General features: G+C 44.1%; 1 protein-coding gene across 9 annotated transcripts in view; it reads left to right on the forward strand.

The window, feature by feature from the left end:
* Positions 1 to 25,276, forward strand: part of BCL11A (BCL11 transcription factor A) — a 126,333-nt gene that overhangs the window by 78,766 nt on the left and 22,291 nt on the right. For 6 of the 9 annotated variants that reach the window (XM_075596203.1, XM_075596202.1, XM_075596199.1 and 3 more), the window contains exon 3: positions 10,006 to 10,062. The exons of the other annotated variants lie outside the window; for them this stretch is intronic. In XM_075596203.1, coding sequence (XP_075452318.1) covers positions 10,006 to 10,062 — 57 coding nt within the window. The remainder of the gene's footprint in view (positions 1 to 10,005; positions 10,063 to 25,276) is intronic. 9 annotated transcript variants of the gene reach the window in all.

Below are 25,276 nucleotides of genomic sequence, written 5' to 3' on the forward strand. Positions count from 1 at the left end.
AAAAAAATCTATTTTGTTTTAGTGTAACTGCGTTAGCACATGAGTACATTTTTGATACATAGTGCCGTGTTGGTTCAGCAAGTGCTTTTACATCCAGAGTCCTCCCTCCTCACCTCCCCTTAACTTCTTGGCTCTCTGATCATTTCCATTCAGAGGCCCCTAAGAAATGTAAATGGCTGACTTTGGGATTGCACCTTTAAATGAAGCCCAGTGGATTTACATCCGGAGTTGGATATGTTACTTGCTCCATCAAAAAGATGCAGAGCTGCTATTTGTGAAATAGAAGCAGATAAAAAGAGAATATAAATAAGGCAGACTTGGTGCGCGATAAAGAACATTAAAAAGATCTTCGTAAAATATTTAGGGGCTGATTCTATATGTGCCGTTTGCAGACTAAATTTCCCATTGAATTCATAGACTTCATGTGCCGATCCCTTGTTCCTATCTACTTAAACTGAAGGAGCGACACACAGGTTTAAGTGGAAGAAAAAAGGTTACAGGTCACAGATTTATTTTACAATCACAAAAAAGTCTTCCTAAACTGCCTGCCAGCCATGAATACAGAACACTGATAAGTTCTCAAACAACCATTTCAGCGGGAAAGGGTGGGTGGGGGGAATCCTCAACAGCCTTTTTTTCAGCTGACCTCCCTCCTCTGCTCCAAGATGCTTCACTAAAAGTCCCCTGTGGCTGCTTAGGTCCAACCATACAGTTGGCAACCAGCATTTTCCACCTTTTTGATTTGGGAAGAGCCGGCCCGAACCCACAGCACCACCAGCCTACCAATCTCTTACTGGCGCTAACCACAGGCCTGACTGCACAGTCTGTGCCTACTTCTTTGTATTTCACTGCATCCTTGAGCTTCACGGCACGGAAGTTGCGCCACCTGGAGGGCCCATTAAGACCTCTAAACTCGAACCGAACACCAGCCAAAGCTGTGATCCCACCTTCTAAAAGATTAATGCTTTATAATGCCATTTTCGATTATTGACCATAAAAATGTAAAGGCCCTTGTCTGAGAGTTGTACCCCATCCCTTCTGTGCCATTTGCCTCTTAAAGCATCAATTCCAAAGTGCTTCAGCGCTTTCCCATCGCAAGAGCATGAAACTCCAAAATTCTAAATGAGAAATGTTCGGAAAATCTCACCACGTCTAGTATGGATAGTGCATTTAAGGTCGATTACCTGGAATACTTCCTTGAGCAATGATTGTTTCCATTGAAAATTAGAATGTAACTTGTCAGCCCTAGATTTGGTTATGTGGAATTGCTGACAAAAAGTACCGGGTGTTTAAATGAGACCATTAGAACCAATGATTATACCATTAATTATGGCAATTTTACGGGTTGTAACTCAAATTTTAATGTGTTGTTACACTAAACACGCATAAGATTCTTAGGTGTGTGAATTACACTTCCCTGTTAAACGGCAACCCTTATATTTAGAGGTCATAGAAGATTTTGTAAATATGTAGTAGTTTAATAATCTAATATTATACATGCAGGTATGTTGTATGAATGGTAACAGGTAACTACATAAACACAAAGATGAGAATAATTGATGTTCCTGAAGCATGCGGCCCTTTTTTGGATTCGGGCCAAACCTGGAGAATAGAAGACCTTATCCAGAGACCCCCAGGACCTACACTTATAAACATACTATACAGGGTGGGTGTGGGCTAGAGGTGACAATGGGGTTAATATCTAAAGGCTGAGAGCTAATGACCCAGCTGTCCGAGTGACCAAGTAATAGCAGTGGCCAAACAGCTGAGATGCAAGAATAGACAAGTCACAGACCATTTTGGGCACATAAAGGTACACTTTTGTATCTCAATGAAAGAGAAACAAAAGTTTACAAGTGAGTGGTCGCCTCCTATAAAGGCATCCTAAGGCTAAGGCCCCGCTCCCTCAGTCAGCGCGCCCGCACTGCAGACAGGCGGGGCGCTGACAGACACAGACCGCGATAAGCGGTCTGTAGGGAGCCGGAGCGGGAGGGGGGCGGGAGTGGGGGTGTGGTTTGAGCGTAGGGACCCGCTACTCCACCTCCCCCCCCCCCCTCCACGGGCTCGGTCTGCAGGACAGGAGGGAGCTGCTGCGGGCTGCTGGAAGGTAAGCAGCTCCATCCCCCTTCCCCCACAAATGCCCTCACACACGCTGACACTGAGACACAGACACACACACACACCACCCCCTACCTTGTGTAGGAAGCTGTGTGACAGCTCCCGCTACCGCCCCTGCCGCTGATTGGCTCATCAGCGCACCACGTGACGCGTCACCGCTCGGGATCACAATTTTCTTGCATCCCCTGGCGGCTGACGTGTCACAGCGCGTAGTGAGCCGTGCAGCGAGGGGGGACTGGGACCGGCTCAAAAGGATTCCCCTGCTGGTGGGGAACGCTCGCGCGGCCGCCCGCGCCGCCGGGCCCAGCGGGTCCCAGCCCTAAGGCCAGGTCCCCGCTGGCTATTGTAGCACCTGCTGTGGCGGACGCTGCAGGGACAAGATCCGCCCCACAATGGGGCCGGGCCCACTGCGAGGAAGGGCCGCCACGCTATGCCGACAGACTCCTGCTCTGAAGGTAATTGAGAGCAGGAGTCGCAACGGAGTGCTAGGCCACGCCCCCGGCGTTTCAGCCAATGAGGGTGAACCTGCCGGGTGACGTCACGGCCGCGCCCCCGTCACTCCCCATCACGCCCACCCCTGTCTTTCCCCCTGCAGCTCTCTGCAGACCGGAGCACTCGGCAGCACGCGCCGCCTGCCTCGCAGGCGAGTGTGCAGCGCAGGCAGCGGGGCCGCAGCCTAACAAACACATGCAATTTAGTATTTGCAATTACCATGACACCATTAAAACACCTTGTGTTTTTTTTTGTTTGTTTGTTTGTATATACGAATTTACATACAAGATGGAAGTGGTGATACATTTTCTATAACATGCTGATCATTAATTAAATTAGTCCTTGAGCTTCAATCTGCTTCAATTAGCAGACGGTTCCAAGCTTTACTAATGGGAGACCGGTAATGCAGTGCTCCTCAGCTTACAAGCATAAGCATAAATGGGTTACAGGTGGTTTTAATAGGTACAGTACCTGCTAAATGGGTATAGTTAGAGGTTATCAAGTCAAGAATAACACTTAGCCAGTGTGGTAAAAAAAACAAACATTTATACCGTGATAGACCCGCAAATTATCTAAGGAAGAGAAAGGTGGATGGGAATTTGTAAGTGTGCGGGTGAGATGTGTGTTATACTGAAAAGCAGCGGGATATTCACTGCGTTAGAAAGCTCTCCAGAGAGCAGCAAAGCTAAGTGGAATCTTATGTTTTTTTTTATTTAATAAATTAGTTCTGTTGTATTAGATAAGTGACTTTTTCTTTCTTTCATTTTAATTTTCAACTCTATGCCATCTTTATTGCGTTTTTAAATCAGCAATACTTCATTCCCCCTTTTTTCTTTGTCACATGCTTTACATATACAAATAAGCAATGTATAATTCTACATTCTTCCCTAAACTGGCAATCGTTAGGTGTTCCCATTATAAATCTGTAACAATCCTGATTGTGCGGCTAACATAATGACGACTGCTTCAGTCCGTGTAAGGCGTGTAATATAGTGCGCGCGTCAATTAGAATTGGCGATGTACAGGCCTGACGTTCTATACTTTGGCTGCGCGCACGGCAGTGAGCGTCAAGCCGGCAGATCGGCGGAAAGACCTGAAAAGTATCTTTTTCGCGCTGCTGTCGTTGCATGTCACGCTCTATTAGCCAATCACAGTGAGGCGGCAATTACTTTGTATTTTGCGTCCTTTCTAAACGGCTCCAAATAACAATAACTAGCTGAATTGTGCATAGGTTCGCTCCTGTGTTTCCATTAAAATTACAACTATTTGAATAATGTAAAGTTTTAAAAACGACAATACACTGCAAATGTTTTTTTTTATTAAGCACTACACAACCGGAGTATTGAATTGTATGTCTTTATTTGTATAGCGCCATTAATGTACATAGCGCTTCACAGTAGTAATACACGTGGTAACCATATAAATAACAAATAATATAATATAAATAACAGGTCATGGGAATAAGTGCTTCAGACAAACGTAACATTTAGGAAGGGGAGTCCCTGCTCCGAGGAGCTTACAATTTAATTGGTATGTAGGAGGAACGTACAGAGACAGTAGGAGGGCATTTTACAAAGTGCTTCTGCAGGGGGCCAAGCTTTATGTATCATGTGTCTAGTAATATCTGCGGTGCTACTCATATATGCTTCTTTAAACAAGTGTGTCTTAAGGTGGGTCTTAAAGGTGGATAGAGAGGGTGCTAGTCGGGTATTGAGGGGAAGGGCATTCCAGAGGTGTGGGGCAGTCAGTGAGAAAGGTTTAAGACAGGAGAGGGCTTTAGATACAAAGGGGTAGAGAGAAGACATCCTTGAGCAGAACGCAAGAGTCGGGATGGTGAACAGCGAGAAATTAGGGATGAGATGTAAGGAGGAGCAGAAGAGTGTAAAGCTTTAAAAGTGAGGAGGAGAATTGCATGTGTGATGCGGGATTCGATAGGAAGCCAGGAGAGCGATTTCAGCAGGGGAGACGCTGATACAGATTTAGGAAAGAGTAGAGTGATTCTGGCAGCAGCGTTTAGTATAGATTGTAGGGGAGACAGGTGAGAGGCACGAAGGCCGGACAGCAGGAGTTTACAGTAGTCGAGACGGGAGAGAATGAGGGCCTAAGTCAGTGTTAGCAGTCGAGCAACAGAGGAAAGGGCGAATCTTTGTAATATTGTGGAGGAAAAAGCAACAGGTTTTAGAGACGTTTTGAATGTGAGAGGAGAATGTGAGAGGGGAGTCGAATGTGACCCCTAGGCAGCGTGCTTGGGCTACTGGGTGAATGATGGTACTTACAACAGTAATGTGGAAGGAGGTAGTAAGGCCAGGTTTGGGAGGAAGTATGAGGAGCTCTGTTTTTGTCATGTTAAGTTTGTCGGGGGAGGGCGATCCAGGATATCGCAGAGAGGCATTCCGAAACTTTGGTCTGTACAGCAGGTGTATGGTTAGGGGTTGAAAAGTAAATTTGTGTGTCGTCAGCATATAGGTGATATTTAAACCCAAGGGATGTGATTAGGTCACCTAGAGAAAGTGTGTACAGAGAGAAGAGATCCCAGGACAGAACCTTGCGGCACCCCCACAGAGAGATCTATGGAGGAGGAGAAGGTGTTAGCAGAAGAGACACTGAAAGTAGGATGGGAGAGGTAGGAGGAGATCCAGGATAGAGCTTTGTTAAGAATACCAAGAGTATGGAGAATGTGGAGGAGAAGAGGGTGGTGTCAAATGCTGCAGAGAGGTCGAGTAATATGAGCAGAGTGTAATGACCTCTGTCTTTGGCAGCATGGAGGTCATTAGTTATTTTAGTGAGGGCTGTTTCAGTCAAGTGAGCAGTGCGGAAGCCAGATTGTAGAGGGTCTAGGAGAGAATGGGTGTTGAGAAAGTGGAGCAAGCGATAGAATACAAGATGTTCAAGGAGTTTGGAGGCAGGAGGGAGACAGGTCGATAGTTAGAAAGACAGGTAGGGTCAAGCTTGCTGTTTTTGAGTAATGGTATAATGGTTGAAGGAGGAGGGAAAGCTACCAGAATAGAGGGAGGTGTTAAATATGTGTGTGAGCATAGGGGTTATAGTAGGAACAAGATGTTTTAGGAGATGGAAGGGAATGGGGTCAAGAGGGCAAGTGGTAGAGGGAGAAGAGGAGATCAGTAGTGAAACATCCTCCTCTGTGACAGCAGAAAAAGAGTCAAGGAAGGCAGGAGGAGAGTTAGGAAGCAGTGTAGGATGGGAGGAGGAAACAGAGGGGATGTTCTGACTAATGGATTCCACCTTTTCCTTGAAATAGTCCGCAAAGTCCTGAGGTGAAATGGAAGAAGAGGCAGATAGGGGGGGAGGGGGGAGTTTGAGTAGAGAGTCAAAGACAGAGAAGAGTTGGCATGGGTTAGATTTTTGTGTGTTGATTAGTAAAGTAAAGTAGGTTTGTTTAGCCTGAGAGAGGGCAGAGTTGAAACAGGATAGCATAAATTTGTAGTGAAGGAAGTCTGCGAGAGTGTGAGATTTCCTCCAGAGGCGTACAGAGGAACGAGTGGAGGAGCGCAGCATGCGCGTGTGGGAATAACCCCTCCATCTCCCAGATATCCAGTAGTTAAAGTAAACCATGGTGAGGACGTGCCTTATGCTGTCACTGAACTGTAGCTCTGCTTCACACCACCGCTTACAACTATATAAACGAAACGCGCGCGCCATGTGCAAGCGCAACGCTGGGCACGCGCACCAGCGCCTACCATATAACAAGCCTAACTCGGCAGCTACAATGTATCCCTACACTACTAAGCTAACATTTACCTATTGGTACAGTTTACAGCTCAGACTGCTGGGGATATTGGCAAAATTCACAACAAACAGGAAAGTGTTACAAAGATCTTGGCCTGCTTGGGAGGTGGTAAAAAAAAACCTAGTCAGGCACACAGTGTGTTTCTACAGATTGATAACAGCAGCACCAAACGCTTGCCAATTTAGGCTGCGTCCATAGGAGCAAAGCAGCGCTGAGCGTGCGAACGCTCCGCGCTGAGCCCCTGCATCCTCAATGAGGATGTCTTTAGAGGGGGCTCACGCGAGTGTCCGCAGGCGTGCTGAGGAGTTGGATTTTTCAGCCGACAGCCAAGCTGTTTTTCAGCGCGCTGTCGGCTGAAAACATCCAATCAGCGCGAAGCAGCGTCGGCGCCGCAACGTTGACGTCAGTGCGTCGCGGGCGATTGGCCCAGCGACGTCACTGCCCCGCCTCCCGATCGCGCCCGCTGGCTCGCCTGCATGTGCATGCAAGCGCACAGCTTCAGCAGGCGAGCCTCAGCGTCAGCGCTGTTCAGCACTGCTCCCCCCCCCTCTATGGACGCAGCCTTAGGCAAGAATGTAGAATTATGCATTGTCACATGCTTTACATATACAAATAAGGGGGAAAGAAAGGGAAGGTGTAGTGTTGCTGCTTTAACCGAGCTATGCATTTTTAGCCTTTTCAACAGTGACTGGAATAATGCACTTGTGTAGATGTATGTATGATGTAAAAATGATTTGTCACTGCAAAATAGTTATGCAACACCCTTTAGTAAAAAAAAATGGCTAATTTATGTTGGGCTTTATCTCTACTTTGAATGAAGTTCTGCAGATCATAAACCTAGCCTGGTAGCAAGGATATCTGCAGTTAAACTTGTTTGAAATGGTTATCACAATGCAACATGTGGTCATCTTGCATACAAACGGTTCATCCAAACTACTGCTAATAGTTGCTGGTCTTGTTATAATAACATTAAGGAAATGCATGTTACTGTTTTGCCCAAGAGTCTTAAAATGGAGAGTTGTTTTTGTATTGTGTGTGTGTGTGTGTGTGTGTGTGTGTGTGTGTGTGTGTGTGTGTGTGTGTGTGTGTGTGTGTGTGTGTGTGTGTGTGTGTGTGTACACACAAAATGTAACTCATTGAAAACTATAAAACAGTACATTTTAATATATTCAGTAATCCAGGAGCACTTCAGGCCTATCCTTCCTCTTCTAACCATACATTGCAGGCCTAACCTACTTCTTGTAACACACTATATTGCAGGTAGGGTTGCCAGGTGGCTTCTCCAAAAATACTGGACACACTGGCGACTGAGCGCGCTCTCCAGATTTTTTTACAAAATAGAATATCAAATTGTGCACCTGGAGAGAAATTTAGAAAAAAATCATTTATAAATAATGTAGCTGCAGTCATACCCTCCCCCTCATCCTATCACCCCCACACCCCATCTCCTCTCACCCTCCACCCGCCTCATCCCCCAGCCGCTCATCCTCCCACTCCCACCCCCATATCCTCTCACCCCCACCCCTCATCTCTCACCCCCAGCCCCCTCATCCTCTCACCCCCACCCTCTCTCATCCTCTCACCCCCACCCCGCCTCATCCCCCAGCCCCTCATCCTCTCACCCCACCCCCATCCTCTCACCCCACTCACTCTCACCATCCTCCCACACCCACCACCACCCTCTTGCCTCCCAACCTCCTCGCCTCCCTCTCATTTCCCTCCCCTCCCCCCATTCTCTCTCTTCCTCCCCTCATTCTCTCTTTTCCTCCCCCCATTCTCTCTTCCTCCCCCCATTCTCTCTCCCTCTCCCCTCTTTTCTCTCCCCTCTTTTCTCTCCCCCCCATTCTCTCTCCCCCCATTCTCTCTCCCCCCATTCTCTTTCTCCCCCATTCTCTCTCCCTCCCCATTCTCTCTCTCCCTCCCCATTCTCTCTCGCCCTCCCCCATTCTCTCTCTCCCCCGCCATTCTCTCTCCCCACTGAACAACCGAACAACCGCGCGCTCACACACATTCCTACACCTCTCCTCCCCCATTCTCTCTCTTCCTCCCCCCCATTCTCTCTTTTCCTCCCCATTCTCTTTGCCCACTGAACAACCAAACACACACACACACACACACATTCCCACACCTCTCTCCACCCCCCCATTCTCTCTGTCTCCCCTTCTTTCTTTCTCCCCCCTCCATTCTCTCTCCCCCTCCATTCTCTACCAACCACCCCCCATTCTCTCTACCAACCACCCCCCATTCTCTCTCCCTCTCAATTTCTCTCCCCACTGAACAACCGAACAACCACGCGCACACACAAACATTCCTACCCCTCTCTCGGCTCTGCGCTATTTCTTCCTGCTTGACCCCAAGGTCCTGACATCTCCTCCTGATTGGCTGCTGCTGGGTAATGCAGCCAATCTGGATGGAGGCAACTCCCCAGTCCCCTAGCAACAGCCCTGCTCTCTTCCTGGTCGGAGAGATCCTCTGCCCCAAACTGGCCAGGTCACTCTGTCCAGAGAGGTAACACCGGACACATAAATGTCCAGTATTACCTCTCCTTTTTCACTCGACCATGTCCAAATACAGGACACCTGGCAACCCTAATTGCAGGCCTATCCTAACTCTTGTAACACAATTTTAATCTTGTCTGTAACTGTTACAAACGCCCATAATCATATTATCTATAATTGTCCATGAAATGTCAGTAAATTGAATGTATAACCTCTGTTCATTTAATGTCACCATGTATTGTCATCATAACTCAGGACATACTTGAAACGAGAGGCAGCTCACAATGTATTACTTCCTGGTAAAATATTTTATAAATAAAAATATAATAAATTGAATTGCTTTCATTTCCAGCCTGATGTGATGGTGCAGGGGTTAAGCGTTAGATGAGTATTGGGATTTAGGACCTATAATAAATGCTGCACCACCTCCGTCTGGGTTGATCTGTAATAGGTAGGGGAGGTTGAGTTTTGACAACCTATACTTGCACTTTTTTTTATTGTATTTAGGAAAAGTGAATTTTGTATCCCTTTTTGCCACCAGTGGGACATTAGTCTGAGTGCATGTTAACCATAAACCCCACACCACGTTGCTATACAGTATTAGTGGTTTATGTGGAAAAATAAAGGGTTTTGCAGGCAGTAGGGCCAAGATCCGAGTCTCACATCTGCAACAGAATCCACATGTCAGAATAGCACAGAGCTGCATTTATCTTCTGATTTGCAGGGCCAAAATATAGCCCCCCCGGTTTTTCAATTAAGATGGCAATATCACCCCACAGCTGTGTACTTTGTCAAGACCTCTGCTGCTTTTGCTCCCACTGGGCTTGATTAGTGTGTGATACAGGACAAGAACAATGCTTCTGAGCAGACCACCCACCAGCGCTGGGTGTTACAAATGCAATGGGTTAACTGTGGGTTGCGTGAACACTTAGTATTCCTGAGGGCGGCAGAACAATGGGCATTATAGCACCAGAACACATATCAGTCAAGTTACTGACTCACCAATGATTATTTCACTTTCCTAATCACAATGCAGCACGTCCTAGTCAAAATAGATCACGAAATGTGTGCGATGAGATAAATGTGTATGTTGAGTAAATTCTGGTGAACCTGGATTTTTCTTTTCTTTTTTTTTTCATGATCACTCAGTCTCACGGACCATGTCCTACAATATACTGCAAGTCCTGAAGGAGGAAAAGGGCAAAGGTAATAGCCATATATACGGACTTTGGTTCTGTTTGTTTCACTTAGAGCTGTTCTTGTTTTAACACCTTCATTGCCAGGGAGGTAGGGGGGGCGGGTCATTCTGGCAGCAAAGGGGCATGTGTGTGTCTTGGCCTATAAGGAGACAATTAAAGAAGCATTGTGTGTTTGCAACTTTAATGTTGGGAAAAGTGTTATTTTTTTTTGTTTAAGAGGCTTTCTCATATCTAATTTACACTTTCTAAATATTATTGTCCCCCAGACTATTAGAATATGTCCGTGCTAGGCACGAGACAACCTGTGCAGGCAAAGGGACGGATGGAAATAATATCAAGATATTAACACTTGGGTTAGTTCTACAGTATACAAAGTGGCCATCACAGGATGTCCCCCCCCCCCCCCCTTTGACTAGAATGGGGGTTTTGGCCACTTCAGACAATGTCGAATTATTGGACAGGACAGACTTGAAAGATTTTGGATAGTGTATTAAAAAAAACAGAGTTGTGATGTCAATCAGTTCATTCTTGACATCCATCAAATACTTGTTAATCCATGAAGAAATAGAGATGTCAAATATGTATGGACATTGTGCCTACAGTTCAATGCAAATTTAAATATACTATACTGCTATAAGACTTCAAAAAATAAATAATAATAATATATAGATACCTAAAAGTACAATAAAGGGGCTCAAGATATGCCCCTCAGGACATGCTTTAGAAAGCATATTTGTCTCAACACACCTCTCCTTGTTAAATATTGTTAAATAAATAAGCTTATCTGTAACAGCAGTTTCAGAAAGTGTGCTATCCTTCCATGTCACACAGTCTAAGTGGGGTTTTGGGTCTACAATAAAGGCATTTATGTATGATTACTGCAAAACATCTTGCAACTACCTGTGACACACCTGCGCTCTTCCAACGAAATGCAATTGTAAAAATGTCGAAATAATCTACAGTCATGTACAGAACAATAGTAATTATATATACATGGTTCGGAGAGATTAGTCGTAACTTCTTTAGGTCTTCGAGTAGTTTTTTTTGCAGAACTCAAAATACAGTAAAGTGCTTTTCAGTTCTAGAATTGAAGAAGAAACTATGTAATTTAATGCAGGGGCGCTCAACTCTAGTACTAAAGCCTCTCCCCAACAGGTCAGGTTTTCAGGATATTCCAGCTTCAGCACAGGTGGCTCAATCATTCCCTGCTTCAGCACAGGTGACTCAGTCATTGACTGAGCCTCTTATTAAGCTACCTGTGCTGAAGCTGGGATATCTTAAAAACCTGACCTGTTGGGGGGCATGAGGACAGGAGTTGAGCACCCCTGATTTAGTGGATTGCACTCCAAGCGTTTTTGCCTGCACTCACTCAAAACGAATATCACGGTGTAATGGCATATTTCTGCTTAGCATATTTCTTTGGATTCATTTTAGACCTTAAGAGACCCAGATCAATTGGTCCTTTAAAACTTTCCATCCTCCGCTTTTTAAAGGACAGTGGTCCCCTAATCACCGTGCACAGAAGTGGGCAGTTGCCTGCATTTGTTTGAACTGCATTTGTGATTATTATGATTGTGACCCAAACTGACACACCTTTTTACACGTGGGGGAGGAGCAGGTTTATCTTTACACACTTCCTAAAAGTAGTTCTGTCACGTGTTCCAACGCAAACTGGCTAACATCCAAAAATGTCCGCGGAATCCTTACCTATTGCAACACTGTTCCATGATATAGTCCATATTAAACTGGCATAAATCTTAATCTGTGCACATGATGCCATACAGCTTTCTCAGGATTTGGTTTGGTCAGGAAATATTTTTCAGTCCAAAATTTGAACTGGAGGTTGGTGGGGTGCAGAATAACCCAACACTTCATTTGGGAATTAATAGATAGTAGCATTAATTAAGATGTTTATTTTTTATTATGTTGCATCATAAAACGTACCAAAGAAGTATTTTTGAGTCCTTATTTTTTTTTTGGCAACGTTATAACCGGCAGTTCAGGGAGGCTTTTACTGCCCTTACATCCTTGTCTCCATTCCCAATTGGCTATCAGACTTAGGCCTTGCCCCCGCTGCCTACTACAGCGTCCGCTGCGCGCACGAGAGCCCTCCCCGCAATGGCGCCAGGCCCGCTGCGAGGGGGGGCCGCAGCGCTCGCGCGAGAATAGAATTGAGAGCAGGACTCGCGTCGAGCGATTAGGCACGCCCCCCGGCGGTTCAGCCAATGAGGGCGAACCTGTCGGGTGACGTCATGGCCGCGCCCCTGTCACTCCTCCACCACGCCCCCCCACGGTCTCTGCTCCTGCAGTGAGCTGCAGACCGGGGAATCGGCTGAACGCGCCGCCAAAAGCGCAGGCGCGCGTTACAGCGTCGTGACCGGGGCCTTAGCCTTAGCGTTTCTGTCAATCAATCAGGAGAGGAGAAAACAAGATAATTACCCCACAAATTTTTGGTTAAAATAGTACTGTGATTTATTTTGCTACGTTCCTGAAATTTGTATTTAAAAAAAAAAAATGCTATTAAATTTGGCAATGAGACACATTAAAAAAAAAAAAGAAGTAAAATAAAGATTTGCATTGGGAAGAAAGGGTACATTTAATACGCTTGTTGAGAAAATAAGCTTGCATTGGATTTTATCATAAGGTTGGTAGATGGCAGTAACAGCTCAGTCTAAAATTCATTACCATCAACATTATCAATGAAACGTTTGCAAAAGCGGGGCCAACTTAACCTATTTACTGCCAATGCAATATATTGCATACTTTCTATTCAGAAGGGTTATGGTATATAGGTATTTCCATGCCGTTGTTTATTTCAGGTTATTATTGCCACTTTTACCCTGGATTCGTAACAAGATCTAGAGACCAGACACCATTGTTTGGCAAGAGTGCTGCCCTAAAGGATAACGCATCCCTGTCTGGGTTTCAAATTGTCAGAACATCACTGTGGCCTTCTCTGCTGCACTTCCTCCTGCAGCCAGTGTTTTGTTTTGGAACAAGTGTTGGTCAAACAAGCTTTTGTTTGTGGTCAATCACTTGGCACGCAAGAAAACGTCTGGTGTGGAACAAAGAGGAAGCTGTTTTAGTGGCGAGCAGGGGCAGCTGTGATATTACTGGAAAGGAATACTGATTTTGGCGAGGTGCAGAAGCTGCTGTTAACCCCTTCAACACAGAGAGGTCACCCAGAGCCCGAGCAGCGACGCGGCCAAGAAAAGGAATGTATTTTTAGAAGCCGTTTTTGTTTTCAGGAATGAGCCTGCATCAAATAGCATTGCAAAGGATCTGCTGGCACTCCAGCAGTGGAGGGTTTATAACTTGTCACCCCTCCTATCACTTTAGCATATGTCAGCATCTTATGTGTGTTATTTGTTGTTTTCTCTTGAGGGACCTAACTGCTGGAAACTAGATCCAGCTGCCTAGGTAATGAGGCCACTAGACAGCACCCAAAGGAAGCGTCTATGTACAGATCTTTTCTAGTGTGTATTTTTCTTTACTTCTCTCCATACCCCACCCCGTCTCTGATTTTTACAAGTGCTACAGTGACCTTGGTCCTTGAAGCAAGATTTGATTGCCCCGTGGGATGCTGCAGGTGTGCAATGGTTTTGTGAGGGATAACGGAGGAATCTGTGCAGAGATCTCATTTAAAGCAGAACCACTGACAAATGCATGAACTGCTGCTCAATACCTTTTTGCAAACAAAGTAGTAACCCTTCTATTTCTGTCTTTTTCTTAACAAACTTTTTTTTTGTTCTTTTAAAATAATCTCAGTGTCATGGAATAGCCTGAAATATCATAGTTAAAGTTTCCAGCGGTTTTCTTCTTAGAACAGGTATATAGAGGGCAATCCCTTCTAGGGTTAAAAGTAGGGTGGGTGTGTGACAAAAAAAAAACCTTCCCATGATAACGATGTTAAGTAACTTACAGGCATACCCCGGTTTAAGGACACTCACTTTAAGTACACTCGCGAGTAAGTACATATCGCTCAATAGGAAACCGTCAGCACACGCATGCGCCTGTCAGCACGTCCTGAACAGCAATACCGGCTCCCTACCTGTACCGAAGCTGTGCGCAAGCGGGGAGACTATAGAGCCTTTTACACATGTGTTATTTACATCAGTTATGCACGTATATGACGATTGCCGTACAGTTCATGCATCGATAAGTAGGAAAAAGGTAGTGCTTCACTTTAAGTACATTTTCGCTTTACATACATGCTCCAGTCCCATTGCGTACGTTAATGCGGGGTATGCCTGCATTGCACTAACCATATTTACTACGGTAAATACCCAATAGGAAACAAAACATGAAAAGTCATCAAAAACTGTTCCAGGTAATTTATTGTGAAATATAGTTATAAAAAAGCATTGAATTCTTAATAAATGTAAAAAATATATGTTTTAGTAAAAAAAAATATTTTACAAATAAAATATATTTTTACAAATAAAATATATTTTTCAATAAATTAACGGCTGTTTTTCTTTTCTTCATGCACATAACTAGCCCCCCTCTCCTGCACATAATTAAGGAGCATGGGAGAGGGAGGAGTTAATAAGCAAGGGGGAGGGAGGTGGGAGTTGAGGGTCAGTGAAGGGAGGGAAAGGAGGAGAGAAGGTCAAGAGGTATGGCAGTTGATGAAGGGGGATGTGGAAGGTGGTCAAGAGCTGGGGGGGGGGGGGGGGGGGTGCAGAGATTACCAGCAGGAAGATCCCTTGAAGATTCAGCATGTGAAAGCTCAGGCCTCGTTCAGGGTGCCAGAGGCAGGAGTTGGAGGGAGGGCGTTCGGGAGGGAGGGCGGCAGTCTGCTGGGCGATGTGTGTTCATCCCCAGCAGACTGTTTCAGGAGTTGAGGAGGCGGAGAGGGGCTACAGACGGCAGGTTAGGGTCCAAGTTGCAGTCATGAAATCATTCTCAAGAATGATTTCATTGGCTGCTTAGGTCCCAGTGACGCTGCTGCAGCTTCAAAAAACGATTTTTTCGTTTATTGAAATTGTAGCCAGCATCAACTCCGGGCTTCGGAGACAGGGCAGCTGCTACCCTGACAACCAGTATTCAATTTGAATACTTTGTGTCCCACGGCAGCTCGCACGGCAGCACGCCCTCCCTCCGAAGCCTGCACCCTGAACGAGGCCTCAGTCAAGGATCTCTCTGCTGGTTTCCATGCAGCACCATGCAGAAGGGAGAGCTGAGAGGGCGGTGTGGCAGAAAGCTCTGAGACTCTTCTAACATAATGCAGCTTCACACAAGCATCTCTGTGACCCCGGCAAATAGGAATACTGCGTTAATAAACAAAGGTATTGAGTTGCCATCCGTGTGTTTTTTTTTTTTTACCGCGGTATTACTATGTTATTGGTATATTGCCCAACCCTAGGTCAAAGAGTACAGATGTTCTTGTTGGAGGTTTAATGGGGAAAGTTAATAAAAACCAGTGAGATTTTCTTATGTTTATTATAAGATGGTGGTAATAAAAGCCAATTTTAATTTGGATACCACCAACATGACACGTGAAACATTTGCAGACCAGGGGCTATATAAGTGGGTGATTCCCTTTTTTAAAATTTTTTTTTTTTTTTTTAATTCTGTCAGTATTTTTATCTTTTTTTTAAAAAAAACTTAGTTTGCAAACATGGTGAGCCGAGACATGGGAGGGGTTTGGTTTCCCCTGGCCTCACTCTCCTCCTCTTTCCTTCGCTTCATTTTTACGGGTAAAGAAGACACTCGATTGGCAAACACTTCCCTATTTAGAGGCCCTGGAGAAAAATAAATCCTGCTATATTTCCAAAGCAAACAAATCTTTGCTTTTGTTGCATTGTTGCATTTGTTTAAGGCCAAAAAAGAAAACTGTGATTAAAGCGCTAATGCTTAAATTAATATAGTAATAATATTACTATAAGTGATTACCAAAAAAAACTTTAATTATAAAAAGGCTTGGCTGCCTGGTGATTAGGATCGATACAGATCACTAACAACATACATAAAACAACATGATATATCGGCGCCTAGAAAACAACCATAACCCCAAGGTGGTCTCTGACCAGAAGATGATACAGTCCTTAGTGTCCCAACAATGTCCAAATGGATCTTGATTGAAGTCTCGTGACATCAACAGTAGGGCATTGCTTATAATTAGCAACTCTTTAATATAATATGTTTAGCTTAAAGCTGATCTTGAGTTGTAACCAGTGGTGAAAGTGGCTTAATAAAGGTAATAGTACTTGATCTGATTAAAATAAAATCTATATTTATTAAACAATGGAACCAATCTCTTGACGTTATTCTTGGAAATAAACCATATTTATGCTGTAATATTAGCAGGGAGGGGGCTTTCTAAAATAATCTCCCCTGGTACATTTGTAAATACTGTACTGTACAAAATATAATGGGGCTCTATGCTATTTTATACCATCCTACTTTGACCACTAGTTGCATCATTAAGTTGTAAGTATCAAGACACCATCATATAACCTGACAGAAGTTGAAACTGTCAGGGAAGTATGAATGTAAGTTAATCAAATACAAAAGGATAGCAGAATATAGTCTTCTTATCCAGGACTAGAATGAGCTAGTATGTGCTACCGTACTAACTTTCTCCTGTCCTAACTGTGTTGTAATTAATGCTCACATACTTAGTATTTATTCTTCAGTGACCTGGTGGCATTTCCACCTAGCACCTTTGTGGTGATCAGTGGTTTTCTCCTTAATGTGGTGCATGTGGTTGCATGTCCTTCGTTTGTGGCAAGACCCCATTTTTAGTTACCTGTTCGTGTTTAACCAAGTCTGGGAAGAATGTATGAGTTCCAGAAAGCATGTTCATGTATTCACTAACGTGTATGGTTTTTGGTCAGCCAATATACTCATCAACTGATCTGCGGTGGGTTTATCTAAATGACATTTTGTACCTGTGTCCTTTCTTTCACATTTCCTGTAATCCTATTACAGTACAGTCCCATTATCTTAAATAGCGTGATCTTTAAACACAGTCGACTCTTAACTGGATTGCCTAGGACACTGGGAAAGAATCTAAGTGAACCTGATGCAATTTCGGGAACACCCTGTGCACCTTTTGTCTTTGATTTTATATGCCATATTGGGGACTAATTAATCTAAGTAATCTGAAAAGAAGTGTTCCAAAACTCGTAAGTTACATTACATTATTATAAAATAAACACTTGAATAAATGATACTTGACACCCTTCACTGACCTACCTGTACAAAGCATATAAAGCAGGCCTCAGTGGCAGTGAAGGGGTTACAAAGTACCTGGTTCAAGTTTCTTCTTCTGGATGAAAAGTGGCACTACTGTGCCTCGTAATAGCTAGTGGCTATGAACACACCTGAAAACTACTACTGCAAACCCATGTAAGGGGACCAATTATATCCCATATGTATATTCCGTTCCACGTTGGATGAGCCTGCAATAAAGGGGCTTGTATACAGGCGAGATTAATCACTTTATACTCTAAATTCTGCATCATTAATTTACGGATAGCAAAACTGAGACATATTTTCAAACAGAGAATGTTTAAAAAGATTATATCCTAGATATGCCATCGGCGTTTAGTTCCCAATAAGAAAATGGAATCTGTGAGAATAGGGCCCAAGAGCTTGGCAATGGAGATCATCCTTTGAATGTATATACTGTACTATGCAGATGTGGAAAAATGAGTCCATGCTTTGGGATTCTCAAGTGTCCGAAACATTCACTGGTATGCTGAGCTAAATGCAGAAATACGCAAGAGGAGCTGTGAAGATGCAGAAGTGTTAATAAAAAGAAAACCCCGAACACACACACAATTCAAGTGTGTTATTGTCACTGATAAAGATTTGACCTTGTCCAGATTCATGTAAAATTGAGCCTTGAAAAAGTTGGGTTTAAGTATTCATACTTTAGTGCGAAATTCTCTCCCGCCCCGACCTTCTACTGCCCGGCTTTCGTGCCTCTCACCTGTCTCCCCTACAATGTATCCTAAACCCGATTCCTAGAATCACTTTACTCTCTCCTAAATCTGTCTCGGCGTGTCATGTGCTGAAATCCCTCGCCTGGCTTCCAATAAAATCCTATATTACTTACAAAATTCCCCGCCTGTCTTTTAAGGCTATACACTCCTCTGCCCCTCCTTACATCTCCGTCCTAATTTCACGTTCCACACCCGACTCCTGCGTTCTGCTCAAGGCTGTCAACTTTTTCTATCGAAAGACCTCACACCTAAAACCTTTCTCACTCACTGCCCCACACCTCTGGAACGACCTTCCCCTCAATATCTGACTATCACCCTCTCCACCTTTTCAGGACCTTTCTTAAAAAACACACCTCTTTAACGAAGCATATGGGCAGATCCTCTTGCGGATACTATACATCTCATATGCACTGACCGTGGCTCCTTGCAGACGCACTTTCCAGAACACCCTCCTATTGTCTCTCTAAGTTCTCCCCACTTACCACTTAGATTGTAAGCTCTTTGGAGAACGACTCCTTTTTCTATTGTTTTTATGTCTGAAGCGCTTATTCCCATTATGTTTTATATTATGTCACATGTATTACATGTATGTATTCACATGTATTGTGAAGCGTCTGTACCTGGATGGTGCTATATAAATAAAGATATTCATACATACATACAAAGAGGAAAATGATGTTACATGTGAATGTCGGATAATAATAAATTACCATAAACTCTTTTCTCTTAAAAAAAAAAATGGTAAAGAAAGTGTAAGATCTTTCTGAAATGTACTTTTTATGTTGCAGTGTTTGTTTTTGTTCATATAGTGATAAAGGATTAACAGGTCTTTGTCCCCCAAAGGTTTATGATTGAAACTTCAGTCAACTTTTTTTTGGCGACACAAAATCCCCGTACCTGCCGTTGAATTTTAAAATACACGTTTTTATATTCGCTTCTAAAATACCCTAAATTGGGCTGAAGCAGTTGCTCGGTGTAAGGCTACGGCCCCAGTCCTCCCTGCTGCACACGCGCCTGGCGGCATGGCAGCGCGTGCACAGACTGCAACGGCGGTCTGTAAGGGAGCGCGGGGGAGCGGCCATGATGGGGCATATCTGCCCTTCCATTGGTGCGCGCCGATGACTTTATCATGTCACGGCACGGGAAGACAAAATTCTTGTCTTCCCTGCCAGGTTACCCGTCACAGCTCTTTGCGCGCCCACACACACACAGCCAATGAGTCCTACCCCATAGAGGGCTGTGCTACGTTGTGTAGCACGCCACAGCGGCCACTGGGGACCTGGCCTAAGAATACTGCGTGTGAAGTGGGTGAACCCAGTTCATATACCATGATCGTCTCTCCTTGGCCAAGTTATTTTATCTACCTATGCCTCAAGCACCAGAATTAGATTGTAAGCTAGTTTACATGTAGCTTTCTTTATTTTAGCAACTAATAGCACAGAATATTACAGTATCCGTAGGATTCAATGGTCGTGATAATGCAGAATTTCATAAGATACCCCACCATATTGTTCTAGTGGAAGCAATAACCTTTACTACATCTGGACATACATTGAAATTGGTTACCATATCTTCTAATGGAGATTACTGTATTGGTTTACTGTAAACTAGAATACAAGAAGAAAGAAGCGTGCATATTTTAAGATAACTTAATATGTTGTTCTCTACCAAAACGATGAAGGAAGATGAAGTTTTGAAAGTCTGTCTAACCAAAGCCCATATACTTAATAGACTAGTTCTTAAACCTAGTTCCATTGCAACCCTTTGAAACAGAGTAACATAGGCAGAGCTCACTTTGCGGGTATACTATTTTTTCCCAACAATCTTGAGACCTGATCCTTCCATTGCATGTGATCTTTAACATAAAGCTCTTCCATGCAGATGCCAGTCCAATAATAACCTGGAAACTCTGGACACATTGTGACATTAGCTGACCTCCCTCCCCCTGTTTGACTCTCCCGCAAAACAAAACCTCTAGCTATTTATAGCCGGTTTTGTCAGCGTTTGTTTAATGCGAGGAAACAGGGTATATGAGCTCTGTATCCTTACTTGTAGCTTCCTGCTAAAGCTGGCAGGCCAGACTGAATTCCCTGACATCGTAAAAGTCTAGAGGACCCTGCCAGCGTAGAGAAGGTCAATCCAACAACTGTCACACGGAAAGCATCAAAAGCCAGAGCTGTCGATAGTGACCTGCATTTGCAGCCAAAAAAAACGGAGGGCTTTCTAATTAACTGAGGATCTCTAAATTAGAGTAAAGCTGTTAGACAAGCCCCCTCATATGCCGTAAGTGTCAAGGCACAGATAATCATTACATCTAACAAGCCGCTGATTTCTAACAGTAGCTATGAGACTCAATCAGCTCATAATGGCTTTATTTCAGAATGTTACAGCAGAACTGCAGGTCCTCCCTCAATGAAAATTTCTTGTTCTTCACTAAAATATTCAGCTTCTAATCGTAGCCTGATTCTTGCAGCAACTATACCACCTCAGGTAGATCCCCTCCTGAATTCATTTCTCCCCCATTCCCCCCCCCCCACTTTTTTAATGCTGAAGATAAATATCCCACTAAATGTGACTTATCACACAAACTGAAGAAAGACTCGTATGATCAACACCTCATGCTGGCCACGCTAGCACGAACAGAACATTTATTTAATTTGAACTAATATGGATACGCTTGGTATATTTTATAATCCCCTTGAAGGATAATATTTGGCAATCTATTGCCAGTACTTGCAAATGTAACAACGTTACTAGCTAAATAGATATTTCAAAATTCTTTCTAATCTACAAAGAAACAAAATAGTATTTTTTTTAAATGAAATCTTCGTTATACAGTAGCGGCTGCTTGTAAGTATAGTAAAAATTAAAGCGACGATCCCCTCTGTATTTACATTTTTTGCTGGGTGGGAACCAAGGGAGCCGTCCTGGCGCTGACCTGCCTTACTTTCAGCTCTGGGAACCCCAGTTCCCGACATACTTACCGATGACGTTCTCGGTATCTGCTTCGCCAAGGGATACAAAAAAGGCTGTTCATATCTCCCGCCTCCAGCAGGCCGAAAGGAAGCCTCAATGTTCTGGGGTGCGGCATCCTGTTGAACATCCATTTAAATCTCTTTTAAAAACCAAGAATTAATGCAACTGAAGCAGGCTGTAGTTTGGAATTACGACCCGGCCTCTGCCTGTGGGCTCACAATAGTCGCAATACGCACACCCCGTCCCTCTTCAAGTGTCATTATGGTCCTCGGGAGGAAAGGAACAAGGGCCACGGAGGTTCGACCACGGGGCTATGAGATGCACGTGGGACGCCTGGCTTAAATGCAAAGGGAAGTATGGTCTGTTAGCTTCCCCCTCTCAACTCACTCCCATCTTTGGGAACTTGAAATGTGAATGAACCCTAAAGCGCAGCGCTAAGACCGTTAACGTGTATTTTACAATGAGAACCCAAACTTCCTGCCTGGGTGTTCTCAAAGACAATTCGACCAGTTTCAGGGTCCTAACATAAGGATGGTTGCCGATCTGCTACAGAAGGAAGAGATCCTGTCCTTTCAGGAACTTAAGGACAAATATCAGACCTACGACTTACATCTCTTTAAGTTCCTACAAATCGGGCACTTTCTCCTGTCACTGTCCCAAAACTCCAAATTTCCCACCTTAACTAGGTTCGAGTCTTTATGCATTAAAAGCACCTATCAAAGGGGTCTAATCTCTGAGATCTACAGGCTGATGGAGTACACACCTGACCCCCCAGCCCACCGTTATATCCAAAAATGGTCTGAGGACCTGGGCATACCAATAGAAACAGAAGACTGGGAGGATATCTGGGAGTTGGCTGCTAAAACATCAATCTGTACAATAACAAAAGAGAACATTTACAAAATTCTATTCCAATGGTACTTTACCCTGGCTAGGCTGAGCCAGATCTACCCCGGCACGCCTGATGTGTGCTGGAGGGGATGTGGTCAAAAGGGGGACATATTTGGTGGTAATGTCCAGAGGTTCAGAGGTACTGGACCATGATCCAGACACTTATCCGTGAGACCTCGGGGCTCCTGCTGCCCCTGGATCCTTTGACCTTTGTGCTGAGCAAACCCATTGATGGCCTCCCCCCGCCACTTTCCAGGCTGATTTCCGCCATTCTGACAGCGGCCAGATGTTCGGTCGCGGCAGCTTGGAAACAGGTCAAAGCAAGAAGTACGGTAATCAGAAGGATAGACGAGGTAATGTCTATGGAGAAGCTCACAGCAAAAACATGCCGCAGTTCTGGGACCTCTGGCTAGGGCCGCAGTGTCCGAGCATTCTCAGACCTAAGGTCTGAAAAGACCAACTAGGATGGGAGCCGGAGGCTCCAGGACTACCTGCCCCCCCCCCTCACCCCGCCTTCCTCCCCCGCCTGTACGTCTCCCCCCCTCGTTCCTCGTTCTCACTTTTCTCTTTGGAAAACGAAAAATGTATTGGTCAACAAAGTTGTGTGCCCATGACAACTCTGTATGTACATTTGTATTTGAGTGTTGCCAATAAAAAAAAGTGATAAAAAAAAAACAAGAATTAATGCTGGGAACTTAAACCGTAAATGTATCATAAACCAGAGGTCCCCGGAGCTCAAAATAACGTGATTCAGCACCACAGGATCCAACACTTGGGCTTCTAACCTGGAAACAAATAGAGGGGGCAGTGGGCAAAGTAGTGTATTTCTGAAATAGTTTACAGAAGTTTTGCCCGTATCCATCTCATTTTCCCTTCACGGTATAATGGATGCATTAGAAGAGTGCAGTAAAAGTATAACCTAAAGTGGAAAGAACAGGCATCTTTTCCGCAGCGAACACATGCTTGGTTGTAAAATACTTTTCATACATAATGTCAACTCAACCCAGGTTAATGGGGCAGGACAGTAAATTATTTTTTCATTTAATATTTCAAAAGCACAAAAATAGAACCACATTGAATTGAACTATCCTATTGATATGGCTGTTGCTGCCGACCCTTTTTCACACAGGAAGAAAAATAGGAAAGGTATTTGTTTTCCCTTTTTCAGGTGATATGGTGTGCTTTTGGAAATAGTTTTGGTTTTATATTGTCTTCGTTTGATGTGGTCGATAGTGGTGCAGTCACAACACTTGTGTATTTCCCACAAACAATCATACCCATTCGTAGTTATTCACCGAGCATAAAAGATCAGTCTTTGCATTTCTTTTGAAATCACAAAATAATCTCTCTGTTCTGATTCCACAGCAGTGGTTCTCTCTCTAAGTCAAAATTGCCTTTTGTATTCAGAAGTCCCGATATAAGCTTCCCTACTGTAATGTTTGAAAGATGAGCATTTCTTTCCGTGGGTACTCTTGCCAATCAATAATCCTCCGGCCTGACTGGGCTATCAATTATTGCTGCAATTATTTGTCTAGTTGGATATTTAAAATGTCATCAAAAAGACATGATTACATATTTGAAAAAGCAAGACACTGTATAATCGTATGAACTGAATCCAGTTAAATGTAGCTAAACCAGAATGCTGAAATAGTATCTTAAGCAACCTCTCCAAGTGCTGTTTTCAGGAAAACTAATGTAATCTTGGAACTTGCTGTATTATTGCGGTCATACGATTCATTTCCCCGACTGTAGTTGTTTGCCGTATTTAGCTTGCGTAAAAGAAATGCAGAACACTATAGAGAATTGCCTAAATCAGGGGTGCGCAAAATTTTTAACTTGCGCCACCCCTGCCTCCTGCCTCGCGCCCCCTTTCCTCCTCGGCTCCGGCGTCAAATGACGTCACGGGGTCATGTAACGTCACATTACCATGGTACGGTTACCATGGCGACGCATCGCCGAAGATAAGGTAGGCGAAGCTGCAGAGGCCTCACACGGTCCCCCAACACTTAATTTAAGTGCCTTGGGGATGAGCGCAGGACCTCTGTAGCCGTCCCTGGAAAATCTCCCGCCCCACCTGGGGGTCACGCCCCCCACTTTGCACACCCTGGCCTAAATCACATCATTTGCAAAGGAAAGTCATTGGATCATAACATGCCCAGCCATTCTGAGGGGCTGTGCGCAAGTCTCCCTCCACCTAAAGAATTAGATCCATTTCATTGGCCGTTCCTGCTGTCAGCTACTGAACTGTAATGTGCACCATTTTGAGGGCTTTAACTCTTACCCCAAAAGTAAACGCACACCGTGCTACATAATCGACCACTTATCCCAGTTTCTAAAAGAAGAATGACCGGACAGGGAATTGGTGGGCCTGTTCCTACTTTTCAATGCTGCATGTAATGCACAAAGAGAAAAAGGAAAATCTCTAACTAAACATTAAACCCAAGATGTGATCTATTCCACAAAACCACTTGAAAGACAGATTTTCAGCTGAAGGTCCCGGAACAAAATCACAGCTTCAGGGTCAACGCTGCTGTTTTTTCAACGTTATTTTAAAATGTTGTCTCTCCATATTTAAGGTGTACAAGTCCTCACAGGTTTCAAAGAAAGATGCATTCTCATCGGGTTTGTAAAGTATCGTTTTAATTTGTGTTGGAAAAATTGCAGGATATGTGAGATTTGGGCGTTCTGAACCATAAAAAAAGGCATTTTAATGGGGAAACTGCTGATTTCGATCAGTGAGAGAACTTTGATGCGTGCGAGACTGCGTCTACTAAAGTGAATGAGACGCCCGGAATATCGGAGTTGACAGGTCTGCTTCTTATCCGTGGGGGGGGGGGGGGGGGGGAGAGCAGGGGGTTCAAGCAGTCCGTGGTACGTTGCTCTGTCAACTAAAGGGTAGGTTAGTGTACAGTATGTACTGTATCGTAGACCTGTCGCCGTTGTCCTCTGTGATCTGTTACTAGCAGTAGTGTGTTTTACTTACAATGTGTAGAATTTGCATTTCTTATGCACAAACTGCCGTAATAACCACATGCAGGAAACCCGAGGAAATGTCAAAATAGGACCGCGGAAAGTTATCACCGCTGCAAAAGTGAATATATTGGTGTTTGTGCTTATATTAAGGTCGTTCTTATTTCAAATTTGGCCTGAGAGAAAAGTAGATGTTTTTTTTTTTTCTTGTATTACCGTGAAAAAGAAGGCAAACTTGTACATACTTCGTAAATATCGTTCTACATGTTTACAACATCCTAGAAGGGACTTGCTTACAGAGACCACTCGAGAAAGGACCTTTGTGGTCTGTAACGCTCACGAAACACATCTGGAAACGGTCTGCAAAATCTTGTCTGTGCAGCAGCATTTATAAATTGTTTTCATGTCAGTCCCGAAAGAAGGTCTTAA

The sequence above is a fragment of the Ascaphus truei genome, chromosome 4, assembly GCF_040206685.1.
Source record: "Ascaphus truei isolate aAscTru1 chromosome 4, aAscTru1.hap1, whole genome shotgun sequence".
Taxonomy (NCBI): Eukaryota; Metazoa; Chordata; class Amphibia; order Anura; family Ascaphidae; genus Ascaphus; species Ascaphus truei.